General features: G+C 42.5%; 1 protein-coding gene across 4 annotated transcripts in view; it reads left to right on the forward strand.

The window, feature by feature from the left end:
* PROM2 (prominin 2) overlaps nt 1-15167 on the forward strand; it is an 84031-nt gene that overhangs the window by 31489 nt on the left and 37375 nt on the right. For all 4 annotated transcript variants that reach the window (XM_066593076.1, XM_066593077.1, XM_066593075.1 and 1 more), the window contains exons 5-10: nt 613-676; nt 6740-6829; nt 10812-11011; nt 12150-12224; nt 14152-14215; nt 14313-14472. In XM_066593076.1, the coding sequence (XP_066449173.1) occupies nt 613-676; nt 6740-6829; nt 10812-11011; nt 12150-12224; nt 14152-14215; nt 14313-14472 (653 nt within the window). The remainder of the gene's footprint in view (nt 1-612; nt 677-6739; nt 6830-10811; nt 11012-12149; nt 12225-14151; nt 14216-14312; nt 14473-15167) is intronic.

Here is a 15167-nt window from a genome sequence, read left to right on the forward strand (position 1 = left end):
TTCCCACTTCCTTGGTGAAGCCAGTGGGAGAACAACCTGGTGGTTGCTTGTGTTACTCTAAAGTCTCCTATTTTTGATACTGTATACTTCCAGAATATGTCTCAAGCACTATCAGGACTTAAACCCTAAGAACAATCGCTCTGCTGAAATCCTAAGTCGGTAGAACTAATGGGCTTCTTTGTGTTCACTAATGTCAGTTGCAATGTGTATTATTAAAAACCCACAGTGAAGCTAAAAACTGCTCTATTTAGGACCATAAAACAACTTATTGGCACATTAGATGTTGTTTTCAGGTTTGTTGTATTGCTTCACCCACACAACCTACTAAATAGAAGTCGCAGTAATTAGCAGGCTAAGGCATTCTTGTACAGTGTATAAGCTCAATTAGATCTGCCTGGCAACTTCGACGTACCATTACCTGTATAAATTTCAGTTTCACGCGGCACAAGAAAGAAGGTAATTTGTTTCTTTCCAGGAAAAAAATATAATGCTATTGTGTTCAGGTTGTTTAACATAAGGGGTACAGGATTCAGGGTCAAGACAAGAGAAAATTGGAGTATATACCAAAATACTAAATTAATATTCTCATGTAAATGTTTCTCTTTATTTTAGGCCATTGACAAGATGGTTTCAGAATATTCAGTCCCGAAATTAAGAGTTTTTGATGATTTGAATAGTAAGTAAGCATAGTAGTATATCTCGAAAATACATGCAACGTAATTATAATTGTTTTGGGTACCCACTCATGTATATAGACACCATCACCACCAGTGGCTCATTGTACCCAAAATGAAATGATGCATCATACATAGAAAAGGGAAGCCCACAACAAAACAAAAATGAGGCTTGTCTGCATGTAAAGAGTTGGCTTTCAAGCCCATTCGTTGCAAGACTGGCGGACATGCTGTGTGTAACACAACCGACCACAGCGCTTCTGGCTCTGAGAAGGCCTTGTAGCAAGCCAATATGTATGGTATCAAAAGTCAACACCTAGTAAAAGGATGATGCTGCAGATAAACCCCATGCCCATAGATCTCATATAAGACTTGACCTGTTCTTTGGAGGTGTTCTTTGGAACTGTGTGCCATGCTTTAGCCTGCCAAGCCTGCTCTAGGCATAACCCAGTGTATAAGTTTTGCCCAGAGGGTTCCTTTAAGTAGTTTCTTTGTGTCACTAAGCATTTGGTTATCAGGAGATCTGCTTTTATTCTTGCCTTTTTTATTGTATAATACAACCAAATTGTATAGCTAATATGCTCAAGAGTGAATAAAAGGGGTTGTCCCACAAAAACAACTTATCATCTATCCATAGGCCATCGGTGGGGTCCATCTGCTAGAACCTTATATAAACCTTATGCAACAATCACTATGGAAAACAATCCATATTAAACCAGCTTACAAACATGAAATCTATACAGCTTATACAGGTACGGCCTGTACTATTAATCAATATAACCGGTGAACATGAGACAACAAAACAACTCAACCAACTGATATTAATCCCTTGGCTAAACATCACATGAGAAAGCAAAAAAAAGAACTATTCTTTACGAAAAGCAATAAAAGTAGTTGCAAAGCAGGACATTAAAGAGTGTTTCATCTAAAACTGAAAAACAAATAAATCACAATTTCTAGCCACCCTCGGGTCGTCCTCTACTGTCAAGTTGTTAAACTCCTACTCAGCTTTTTATTTTGTGTTTCCCCTTGCATTGGCTGAAAGAAGCCATTACAGCTCCCATAGGGGATGTCAACCATCTTCCCAAGACTCCTCAAGGCATATCTGCCAGGCGTGCAGTGCTACTTCCCCTGACCCCATATGTTATGTGATTACAGCAGCCTGCCCTGACACTTATCAAGAGATTGTTCCTTTATAGCATGAGCACATCCAAATACTATATCGCTAGAGGATTGCTCGCTGTGTGTAAACATTACTGCTATTGAAGGACAGTTATACACATTGAAGGCTGGCTGTAGGTTGGATGGTGCCTTGCATAGTAGCTTTTATTGATGTCCCCCCTTAGGGTGCCTTTACACAGAACTGTCATTTGAATAATCGGTAAATGTAAGCAAACACGGCCAGCAACTGGACGAGAAGCAAGAATTTGTTCACTAGTCTGGGATCTGTAGTGCTAAGGTTCCTAGCAGCACAGCTTCACAGGTGAGGGGTTAATTGAGCTGCTGGGTGTGATATTCTCCAGCAGCCAATCCCGTTTTAGTCTGCAGCACATAAGGACCAGCATTGCTCAGTAGTTGAGGCTGGTCTTTGTACAGTTTGGATCTCTCTGTCTTGTGCCCACTCAGATCTGTGTTTGCATGTAGGTCTGTGTGTCTCTCTGCTTCCCAAAGACGGTTTGGACACCTGTAGTCCTTGTCTGTATCATATGCAGACCCCCTCTTCCCTTCCCCTGGCAGGTGCGGCCTCCAAACGTCTTATGTCTCCCCTGTGTCAGTTGGTTGATCCCTGACACAGGTCCCTATGTCAGCTCGGTGGCTGATGGTCTATTCCCATGGTATGAGGACACTGTTAGAATTGCTGTAGTGTTTCATCTGTGTGAATGTGAGCTCTGGGTGGAGTCCATGTTGTATGTATTACTTGTTGTAGTCTGGAGTGAGCAGTCCTGTGCAGTGCTCACTCTGTCTCTGTTTGTGGTATGAACTGGTTCTATGTGTGGTGGCTGCAAGAAAGGTTGTGTTGCAGCCTGCTGTGTGACTTGTGTTCTGTTGTCTGTCCTGTACAGTTCACAGTATGTCTTGTGTCCTGCTGTCTGTGCTGTTGCAGCTTGCGGTGTTAACTGTGCCCGGTGCCGCTGGACTCCTGGTTAGTGTAGAGACTAGCGGTATAGCCAGGAGCTGTGACGTGGCTCGCTAGCTTCCATATTTTGATCAAAATTTCAACTAATACCTGGTATTTATATTCAGCTTTACCATCTGCTATTAGTGTTTGCATTTTGCCTGCTGTATGGTGTGACTTCAGCTCTGTGTCAGCTTACTCTGTCCAGTTGTCCCTGTTATGTGGCATGTGAATGTGTCCTGTTCTGGTGGCGTGGTTCCTAGGAGCAGCTAGGACCCAGTTCCGAAGACCGCTGGGCCGCCCTTTATCAGGGCGATGCCCCTGCTCAGGTAGGGCTATATCCTCCTCCCTGTAGCACAGGGCCAGTTGTCTGAAACCCATGTTTATTCTTTGCTCACGATCATGTGGGCCCCGTGTTTAGTTGCCCACACAATCGTAACACAATTGCTCAATATAAAAGCACACGAAACAGTCAATCATATGCTAACAATTAACTGTACTGACTATTTATAGTGACTATGCGGACCATAGTTGTCCTAGGTAAACCAAGCTATAATACACTCATTGGCAAAAAAAATCAAGCACCGAGAAGGAGTTGTCGGAATTGAAATAAACTTTCTATGTGTGATTGTAATGTTGCCATAAGTAAGTGATTACAATATCAGAGCAAACAGATAAATTATTGCAGAAAACGGACCCCTGGAAGGGAGGCTCTAGTACCCTGTTGGGCTGCCTCTAGCTTGGATACAAGATGTGATTCGGGGGGCAGGCATGGAGGCTCTAGCACCCTTTTGTACCACCTCTAGCTTGGATACAAGATGTGATACGGGCAGGCAAGGATGCTCTAGTACCCTGTTGGGCCGCCTCTAGCTTGGATACAAGATGTGATACGGGCGGGCATGGAGGCTCTAGTACCCTGTTGGGCCACCTCTAGCTTGGATACAAGATGTGATACGGGCAGGCATAGAGGCTCTAGTACCCTGTTGTACCGCCTCTAGCTTGGATACAAGATGTGATACGGGCAGGCATAGAGGCTCTAGTACCCTGTTGTACCGCCTCCAGCTTGGGTACAAGATGTGATTCGGGGGCAGGCATGGAGGCTCTAGCACCCTGTTGTACCACCTCTAGCTTGGATACAAGATGTGATACGGGCAGGCAGGGAGGCTCTAGTACCCTGTTGGGCTGCCTCTAGCTTGGATGCAAGATGTGATATAGGCAGGCATACAGATTCTGTATGGTATCCAGTAGCATATCGGTTCATATTTGCTGTAACTGGTCATGCAAGGCTGTCGAAGTTGGCGTCCCAGTTGGTCCCATATATGTTCTATTGGTAATAAATCTGGCGACTGGGCCAGCAACAGAAGTTTGGCAATGTTGTAAAGGCATTCCTGTGACACCCTTCTGTGTGTAGCCGAGCATTATCCTGCTGAAAAATGCTTTTTGGAAGCTGCCATGAGAGGAACACATGTGGCTGCAGGATGTCCTGAACATATCACTGAGCTGTCATTGTCCCTCGTACCACTACTATGGGTGGCCGACTGTCGTATGTGATGAACCCCCAGACCATCACACCAGCAGTGGGGGCAGTTTGCCGCCATGCAACAAAGACTGTATTGAGGAGTTCACTCCTAGGTCTGCAGATGCAAGCATGGCAGTTGGCAGTGCCGAAAGTAAACCTGGATTTGTCGCTGATGACAATAGATTCCACTTGGTAGCAGTCTAGTTTCCTTGTTCACGACACCACTGCAAACAGAGGCAATGGTGGGTATCAAAAGCAGTACATGTAATTGGCACCAGGAGAACAAATGTCCTTCATCTAAGTGCTTGGAAATGGTTCCGACGGACACAGGGGCCTGTAATTATGGTGCCACCTGTCTATGGATGGCAGACAATGAAACAATTGAAGATACATGTTCTTGTTGGACGATCACACAATTCTATTTACTTATGGTCTCTTGAGGGTATCCTGAGCCTGGTCACCTTGTGTGTGTGCCTTCACTTATCCACTGGTCCCAAGACCTCCTAATAGTCTCATCAGAAAAAGCCAGGTGGAGGGCAATTCATCAATATGAGACTCCATCTTCTTGCATTCCAATAATGCGTTCCCTCTGTTGGTGCCTTTTCATGCACCAAATGTGGGATTGGGGTGCCAACATTCAGGACCAATGGAATCCCTTTCAGTGGAAATGAATGACGTGCCCTGTAAAACCGGTTGGACATCCCATCAGGCTGGCATCTGATATATTCCGAATTTCTCCTGTGCTGCTTATGTCCTAGATAGAGATGAGCGAACGTGTTCTAAACGAACACTTACGCACCCAGACACCGGCTTTACCGAGGACTTCAGTGTCCGCGCGTAAAGATTCGGCCGGCGCCGGGGGGCGGGGAGAGGTGCGGCGGCGCGGGCGGCAGCAGCGGGGAACAGGGGGGAGCCCTCTCTCTCTCCCTCTCCCCCCCACTCCCCGCCGCACCCCCCCGCGCTGCCACGGCGACCCCCGAACTTTTTTCGCCCGAGCACGGAATTGCTCGCAAAGTTCGGTGCTCGGGCGAAAAGGGGCGGAGCCGAACACGTTCGCTCATCTCTAGTCCTAGATGTTCAAGTGAATTGGAGTGAACTGTTATTCCAGACACAGCCCATGGACAAGAGTGGCACTGTTTCTGGGAAAAAAAATCTGATCCCCTTTTTTTTGCCCCACAAACACTGTCACTCTTGTCCATGCATTGTGTTTCATATTCCAGTTCATCTCTATGCAAGTGAATAGGGGTTGTTGGATTGTGTAGAAAAGATCACAAAAACACTCTGTATTTAGGCATTTGATATTTCGATATGGGCTTTAAAGTGACATTTCACCACAAAAGAATCATAGAACCATTCAGTTGTAAGCAACCTCCAGGGTCATTTGGTCCAACCCCCTGCACAATGCAGGGTTCACTAAATCATCCCAGACAGATGTCTGTCCAGCCTTTGTTTGAACACTTCCATTGAGGGAGAACTCACCACCTCCGGTGGTAACCTGTTCCACGCATTGATCACCCTCACTGTCAGAAAGTGTTTTCTTATATCTAATGTGTCTCCTCCCTTCCAGTTTCATTCCATTGCTCCTAGTCTTTCCTTGTGCAGATGAGAATAGAGCTGATCCCTCTGCACTGTGACAGCCCTTCAGATATTTGTAGATAGCTATTAAGTCTCCTCTCAGCCTTCTTTTTTACGCGCTAAACATTCCCAGATCCTTTAGCTGTTCATGATTTGCAGACCGCTCACCATCCTGGTTGCTCTTCTCTGAACTTGCTCCAGTTTGTCAGTGTCTTTTTTAAATTGGGGTGCCCAGAACTGGACCCAGTATTCCTGATGAGGTCTGATTAAGGAAAAGTAGAGGGGAATAATTACCTCTAGACTCTCTGCTTCTCTTAATACATCCCAGAATTGTGCTTGCCTTTTTTGCTGCTGCATCACACTGTTGACTCATGTTCAGTCTGTGATCTATAAGTATAGCCAAGTCTTTTTCATATGTGCTGCTTAGCCCAATTCATCCCAAAGAAAACATGCTACGGAAAATGCCTTAAAAAGTGCTGCAAATCTCTATGTATGAAACCCGCCTAAAGCTGCTGATTGATGTTAGTATTCAGTCTTTCCAAAATAATACAGCTCTCTTCTTTCCTTGGAGGTTTTTTTGCTCAAGTGTTCATTTAAAGCAATCTCTTGAATCAAATGCTCAGTATCGTGCAAGCTTCTTAAGTATCTTGTGCTTTGTAAAGAACAATTATGTTGTCCCAATAAATGGAGTCACCAGCTACAAATGCTTTACTTATCTATCGCTGTGATGCAGCAATCAGCCATTTGTAACGGGGATCAAAGACACTGATTTGTATGGTTTTCAAGCCTCCGACTCATCTTATGTTACAAAGGAATATGTGAGATCTGACTATGTTCTTCTATGTGTCCTCATAGGCTTCAGTCTAGCTGTCAATAACACTATGCATGCCAGGCTGAATAATGACATTCGTCCTCTCCTAGAAGAATCGCTCCAGACAGCAAGAGGTAAATGCACTCTGCACCATTCAATGCTTCATTAACCCCTAGTGGTAGTAATGTTATGTCCTATGTACTATGCATAAAGAATACTATCTAGTTTTTATTTTAAAAGGACAATTATCAGATGTTCAACAGGAATATGTATTTTTGGCAAGAATTTTTTATTACCTGTTGGCACAATATTCACCAGGCTTTGCAATGTTGATGTTACATAATGTTAATTATGAGAATAGGAACAATACAATGTAATTAACAACTATAATCTGAGTAAAGGATTAAGAAAAATAGGGGGTCTTGGAAGTGATAATATGGCCCCCAGAGACATGGCCATATTTGCCACTAGGCTCCGGAGGGCATCCAGCCACAGGGAGGAGTCCCTTGGAGCGATCAGGCTTTTTTTCTTCTCCAACCTCATATTGCATCTCCCTGCCACATGGGGGACGTTGCAGCGCAGGACTTTTGGGTGGTATGAGTGCTGGCAGGCTTGGATCCAGTCCAACAAGGCTAGAAATGTTCGGTGCCAGTGGATAGCATGATCATGAGCAGGTGGGAGCGTGGAGCTTCTTGTCTTTAGACCACATGCCAGCTGTCTGCAGTAGTACCGGGTACCCGCACAGCTCCACTAGATCTGACCATTAGAAGGATTGGTGGCTCAGGTGTCCCGGCGGCAGCTGCACTTCTATCTTCACCATGAGCAGCCTCACCTTGTGCCATCCACTACTATACTGACTAGGAATGCTCCATTTTATATATATATATATATATATATATATATATATATATATATAATTTTTTTTATTTTTTTTAACTCCGGGTCGAAACGGGACAAGGGAGTGTAGTCAGGAGCGGGGCTTATCATGAAGTATGATTTTACCTCTATTGTTATAAAATGTACAGGCCGTTACAAAAAAGACAGGGAGAAAATACCAGAGCATTTTTACATCCAAAAAACAGATCCCAGCGGCCTATGGTGACCTCACCTGACCAGGCTGCTGGAACCAGAAGCCAGGGAGCGCTGAAAGCGGGAAGCCTATGAAGGAGGTGAGGGGGAGCACCACATGGTATGAAATCAGCTGTGGATACATGGCTGATTTCTATTCAAAATAAGCGTGTGCATGTATGTTATATGTATACCTCCCCGCACCACTGTGTATGCAAATGTTTCATTCAGAGTCTCCAATACTGAATTCTATTAAAATACAGAACACAATAGTGTGACATGTAGCACTATTTTATCTAATACAATGTCAGACAGCAGGCCATAAACTGAAAGGACCTCATTACAGTTAATGGGGTCCATCTGGTTTAGCAATAAAAAGGTTCTGTTCAGCAGTTGTTTCCGTTTCCCTACTCCTTTAATGGAGAAGAAATATGGAACCCACAAAGCCAATGTGACCAAGCCCTACCTTACTTGTCAGGCATTGTTCCCAGCTGAATATTTGCCACAAATTATGCTGCAATTTCACAGCAAAGGCAGGAAAGGATATGCAAAAAAATCTGTATGCGTAAGGCTACATTCACACCTCGGTTAGGCACCCATCCAGGTTTCCTGTCCAAGAAATGCTGTTTTTGGCATATCAGGTGAAATCCTTCAAAAGAAAACCTGAATTGGTGCCCGAACAAGATGCAAATGTAGCCTTACATGCATATTTGCCTATGTAATAAACGCGGTTCTGGTACCATATTTATGTGGTAAGTTAAGTTCTGTATCTGTATCTATATTTTAAACTTGGTTCTGGCGCTGTATCTATGTAATAAGGTCGGTTCTGGTACTTTATGTAGTAAAAGATGGCTTTTGAGCAATCATTTTGCAGAAACTACTACTTGGTACTAATGCCTATTAGTACCAATTAGTAGCGTGTGAGCCACTGGGAGCTGTATTCAGGGAACAGACCGCCCACTGTTCCCTGACTACATTCCCTTTGATCTGCCAAGGGGCTGACAGCTGAAAACAGCTGAGACAATGCAATCAGCTGTTATCAGCGAACCCCGGGCAGAACACAGCGTGCGGTCCTGCTTATCAGCTGTTCTGCTAAACGATGGATTTCAGGCAGAACTGAAATTCATTGCTTGGCAGAACAGTGTAAGATGGGCACATTTACACCCAAGATGGCTTTTGAGTGAATTCTGAGCGATAATCGTTGTGTCTAAATGGCCCTATAGGCATCAGGCAGTTGCTTAGTTCCTTCTTCCCAACAAAACCTTGAGTATGCATGTGTATGAGTGAGTTGGGTATGGTACTGTTGAACTATTGTCCTAAGAGATGTTTGTCCGACGGACGTCTAAGTTGTATAGGCAGCTGCTTTAGGGCTCGTTCATATCTGTGTTAGGGATTGCTGTTAGAATTTCATCTGCCTGTTCCACTTTTGAAGCAGAAAAATGGAATTCAAATGGAATTGTGTGTTTCTTGGTTTTTTTTACCCTATGATTTCAATGCTTTTTCACTTACAAGAACAGAACCATAATGGAACGGAATCAAATGGAAAGCGTTCCATTTCTTTTCATTTAAAGACATTAAAATCAATAGAGAAAACTGTGTGCAAGTGTACATAAAAGAATTGATGCTGTTTTGAAGCTAAAGAGTTGTGACACCAATTATTGGATAGATTTAGATTTCTCTTTTGTTCGTTCACTTTCACTTGTCAGTTTGTTAAATGACACAAATAAACTATCAACATTTCTGTTTTTAAAAGCATTATTAGAGCGCGTCACACGGGCATGTTTGTACGCATATTTGCACACACAAAATCTGCGCTTGAGGTCCCTTTCACACAGGCGACAGCGATATCGCTGTGGGAAAATCGAGGATATATCGCAACTGTGTTCTGTGCGATATCACGATTTTGTAGCGCTCTTTTGCTGGGATTTTCAGGGTGATTTGAAATATAAGCTCTACCTCAAAAATAAGCACTGGATGCATTAAAAAACAAAAACAAAATACATCAACTAACAGGTGCTGTCCGCTCCACCGCACTTCTTCTCGCAGGTATCCGACACACTTGCTTGAAGTTTTCCCCCAGCGCTTCCTTTTCAGGGGTTCAAAAAACCCAACTCCAGGAAGCACTGGCTTTGATTGCGGCGCTCGAGAACCAATCAATGCAGCGCTCAGTGAACCAATCACAGACATTCAATGAGATGGCTGTGATTGGTTCATGGACCGCTGCAGTAATCGGCTGAGGCATGGCATTCGAGAACCAATAAGGCCGAGTGCTTCCTGGAGGCGGGGTTTACGAACCCCGAATCAGGAAGCGCCGGGAGGAAAACTACAAGCAATTATGCCGGAGCTGCGGAGAAGAAGTGCGGCTGAGTGGTCAGCACCTGTTAGGTAATGTATTGTGGGGTTTTTTTGCTTTTTTTTAATGCAGATAGGAGTTATTTTAGGGGAAACAGTAGGATTTCCTACTGTAAAAGTTGCATCACACCGCACAAAAACCGCATTTTCGTGTGAAGCGATGTAACATATAGGAAGGCTCCATAGGGAAACATGGGCTACAAAACATTGCAAATCGCGGCTGTATAGAACATGTCGCGATTTTGTATTCTCACAGTGTAGCAGCCTACAAAACATCGCTAATTTGAAGGAACCCACTGGAAAGCATGGACTTCACATACATGCGGTTTATAGTGCTGTCGCATTGCGAGAACATTGCGCAATTTTGTCGCCTGTGTGAAACCAGCCTAAAGGATGTCTGGCATGAAAATATGCTTAAAAAGCGCTGCTCTCAGTAGGCAGGAACTATGCATACAGGCAAGACCTTACTTCATTTTGCCCTAAAAGTGCAGGCAGACAGGAGAGATCAGAGTTTACAGACGCCACATGCTGTATGTAAATAAACTGCAATCCGTCTGACGAGCGGTCTTGCAGCTCATACTGTTCTGGGCTGTCTAACTCTTGTTCCTCCTTAGCCCTTCTCCTTGCCTTATGATTGGAGCTGTAGATGTCAGAACAGACAAGTGTAAAGTTCCTGTTTTCTTGTATCTTACGTAGATCTCGAAATGACAACTCAGACTGTGGTGGATGTTAACAATACTCTGATGGACCTGCAGAGAAAAGAGAAGAACCTTATGACCGCGCTCATTAGTCACCAAAATACTCTACTGGCAGTATTATCAGACTCAAACTGTGACGACTGCAGAGATGCTGCCGACATTGTACAAAGTATTCACCTGGACCCAAACCAGAGCAAGGTGCGAGGATTCTGTCTAATCAATGGGAAGTTGTGATGTAATGAAACAAATATTCATAGAAACAGAAATAATCCGAGATAGATAGATAGAAATGAGATAGATAGATATGAGATAGATATGAGATAGATAGATAGATATGAGATAGATATGAGATAGATAGATATGAGATAGATAGATAGATAGATAGATAGATAGATAGATAGATAGATAGATAGAAATGAGATAGATAGAAATGAGATAGATAGAAATGAGATAGATAGATATGAGATAGATAGATAGATAAATAAATAGATACGAGATAGAGAGATCGATCATAGATAGATAAATCATAGATATGAAAAAGATAAAAATATTATAGATGTGAGATAGATAAATAATAATAATAATCTTTATTTGTATAGCGCCAACATATTGCGCTTAGATAGATAGATAGATAGATAGATAGATAGATAGATAGATAGATATTAGATAGATATGAGATAGATAGATATGAGATAGATAGATAGATAGATATGAGATAGATAGATAGATAGATAGCTATGAGATGGATGGATGGATAGATAGATATGAGATAGATAGATAGATATGAGATAGATAGATAGAAAGATAGATAGATAGATATGAGATAGATAGATAGATGGATAGATAGATAGATATGAGATAGATAGATAGATAGATAGATAGATAGATAGATAGATATGAGATAGATAGATAGATAGATAGATAGATAGATAGATAGATAGATAGATAGATATGAGATAGATAGATAGATAGATAGATAGATAGATAGATAGATAGATAGGTATGAGATAGATAGATAGATAGATAGATATGAGATAGATAGATATGAGATAGATAGATAGATAGATATGAGATGGATGGATGGATAGATAGATATGAGATAGATAGATAGATAGATATGAGATAGATAGATAGAAAGATAGAGATGAGATAGATAGATAGATAGATAGATAGATAGATAGATGGATGGATAGATAGATAGATATGAGATAGATAGATAGATGGATAGATATGAGATAGATAGATAGATATGAGATAGATAGATAGATAGATAGATAGATAGATAGATATGGGATAGATAGATTTGCTTTCTACTAATATGAGTTTTATATTTTAGGTTCCTACTACTGGTGAATATCTAGATAAATTGATCAATGTGAGAAAAATCAACCTACCTGGGTTTTTCCAGACGGTAAATCTGTTTTTGTAAAGAATAATTTTCCTACAATAGCAGTGATGAATATTAATATATCTACATTAATTATTGGGAGGGGGTTATGGTTCATTGTTTTAATCGTGTTTGGCGTTGGTTGGTCAAGTTTTCACTTTCTTTCGATTTCTCTTTCATGATAGTCCTATAATAAAGAAACCGTAAATACAGGACACTTTTAAAAAAAATGAAAATAAGATCCCAGCTCTTCCTCCATTTACATCTTTGTTTCCTTGATCCTATTTTGTTGCAGATTGCAATTAAATCTGAAACACAAGAAATCTTCTTTCTGTCTGTATCCCAGATCAGCCATGTCCTCCCTTCTTCTCCATACTATACTGTGTGTAGCTGTAAGACTGCTGGCTGCAGCAGGAGCCTCTCCCTTCTGCCTTGTCTACAGAAGGAAACAACGATTGTTAAGCCCCTCTCTTTGTTTACACCTCACCCTCTGAGAAGTTCATCATCCAAAAATAGTAGAGATGGACAGGAAATTATTCTATGTGCTTTGTGTAGGATTTCATCATTCATTTTTAGGCTTAGTGTTCCTCTGAAAAGGCTCTTTGTGGGGAAACTCTGGTAACTACTGGTCACTTCCCATTTGACCTAAAGAAGATGGGTGGAGGGTGAATGAGAAGGAAGGCCAGGCAACAAGGCATGGAGACTAGACTAGAATTGTGAGATAATCAAATGGTCATAGGTAAAGTTAGGGAGATGGACATATTACAAGGTTTCAGATCATTAAAGGGGTTGTCCGCTTTGGACAATCTCTTTTGCTTTACATGTCGCCTGGTGATAAGCTCATAGCAAGCTTTCCTACAATTGTAGGGGAATGCAAGAAGTGTTCAATTACTTCAGGGACAATGAAGGGGAAAAAGAAACATGACTAGGTTCCCATTGAAGTCAGTGCTCCCTATATTCATTCTCTAGTTCCCACTGAAATCAGTGCTCCCTATATTCTCTAATAGGATATTTGAAAATACATTTTTTTAAACAGAGACCCCCTTTAAATCTAAGCAGTTATGTAATTTTGACATTTGTTGGTTGTAAGTAGAGATGAGCGAGCATAATTGATAAGGCAAGCTACTCGAACGAGTAGTGCCTTATTCGAGTACCTGCCAGCTCGTCTCTAAAGATTCGGCTTCCGGCGCGGGTGACAGGTGAGTTGCGGCGGTGAGCAGGGGGGAGCGGGGGGGAGAGAGGGAGAGAGAGATCTCCCCTCCGTTCCTCCGCGCTCTCCCCCACCGCTCCCCGCCCCCTGCCGGCACCCGAATCTTTAGGGACGAGCGGGCAGGTACTTGAATAAGGCACTACTCGCTCGAGTAGTTTGCCTTTGCGAGTATGCTCGCTCATCTCTAGTTGTAAGTAAATCCTTACTAGTACATGCGATGAATCCTGTTTTACTGAAGGTCTAGCCACCTTGTGGACTTTACTAGGTTTTCATCAATACTAAAGTGTTTTTTAACTAATTACAACCTTCTGATTTGACCTTATATATCATCATTGGTTGAGTAGCAACATTTCCAATGTGTGAAAGGATGAAACTAAGACATAATCATTGGCTAGACTTGATATTGACCAAGAAGGGTTCTCTGATTTCCTATTAAATTTGCACTTGAATTTCATCAAATGTATACACTACTGTATGCTCCATAAAACTGATGGATCCAGGCCAATAAATAATAAAGTTTTCCTGAAAATGTGTTTTACTCAATCCTTTTTTTTCTTGCTCTTTTATCCCTGTGGTGGTTTTCCATGACGTTGCTCCTTTACTATGCTTCTCATTGCTGCTTTCGTTGCTTGTGTCATTCTGTCATTCCCGTTCTTTCATCTCCCTCGCAGGCCCTGACTGCTTTCCTCATCCCTCCCCCTCACTGACTTGTCATACGTTCCCATTCTCTTATCCTTTCAGGCACTTCAAACACTCAACGATATGCCAAACCTCGTAAGCAAACAGACTTCCAAAAGTATTAGTGGTGAGTTGTAAACCCAGAGGGCTTAGAGAGGTCTCTTGTTTTTTATGTATGATATAATATTCTAATATCTTCCCCATGCTGTTTTATCTAATTCCAGATATTACATTGGCTTTAAATAACGCAGAACAAGAAATTATATCCTATGCAGGCAATATCCCCATTCTGCAATATATTCATCCTATAGACAGAGGGGTACTTAGCTTTGAACAAAATACCAAATTATATGGCCAAGAAGTAGAGCGGTACGATTATTACAGGTAAATATAAATTGCAAATGTTATGGCTGCTGGATGTGGCTGATGGTTTACCGCAATTACTCCTCCCTGTGGTTGCGACTGGCACCTTCTGTTGGCATATGTTGCACTGTCCTCTCTGGTGTCAGCATCTCCCATAGGGTGCCTGTGCGGCTCTCAAAGTGCCAGTGTGCACACCAAGCTTTCCCATCCCAAAACAATCCTAGTGGCCCCCAGCTATTTCTAGGCACATACCCACACACGACAGTGCCTAAGCCATAAGTTCTGTGAAGGGAATGTAAGTTCTTGATTGACTTCTGGTTTATACTGAGATTCCCATACAACTACAATTAGACTAATTGCTGCCTGCCCTGACCCTCTACCTGTATATCCATTTTTGCATGAATCCCCCTGTCTTGACCTCATCCTGGTATATTGACCATGTCCCTGTCTGTCCCTCCAGTAACTCACTATGATTGCTTTGACCTGTCTGTCTCAGCTGTCACTGCATTGTTCTTGGAGTAACATTCTATGGTCCCTGCAGCGAAGATCAGATCCCGCAAAAAAAGTTAAAAGTGGGGGTTCCCTAGATGCAGCCCTCAGGATTAGCCCAAAGTCAAATTGGTCACTGGCACAGTGGGCCCACACCCGGTGCTTAACAGCAAATACATGCTAGGACTAATTAACCAAAGAAAAGGGGTTATATATACACAATACTG

The sequence above is a fragment of the Eleutherodactylus coqui genome, chromosome 2 (assembly GCF_035609145.1).
Source record: "Eleutherodactylus coqui strain aEleCoq1 chromosome 2, aEleCoq1.hap1, whole genome shotgun sequence".
In the NCBI taxonomy this organism is placed as follows: Eukaryota; Metazoa; Chordata; class Amphibia; order Anura; family Eleutherodactylidae; genus Eleutherodactylus; species Eleutherodactylus coqui.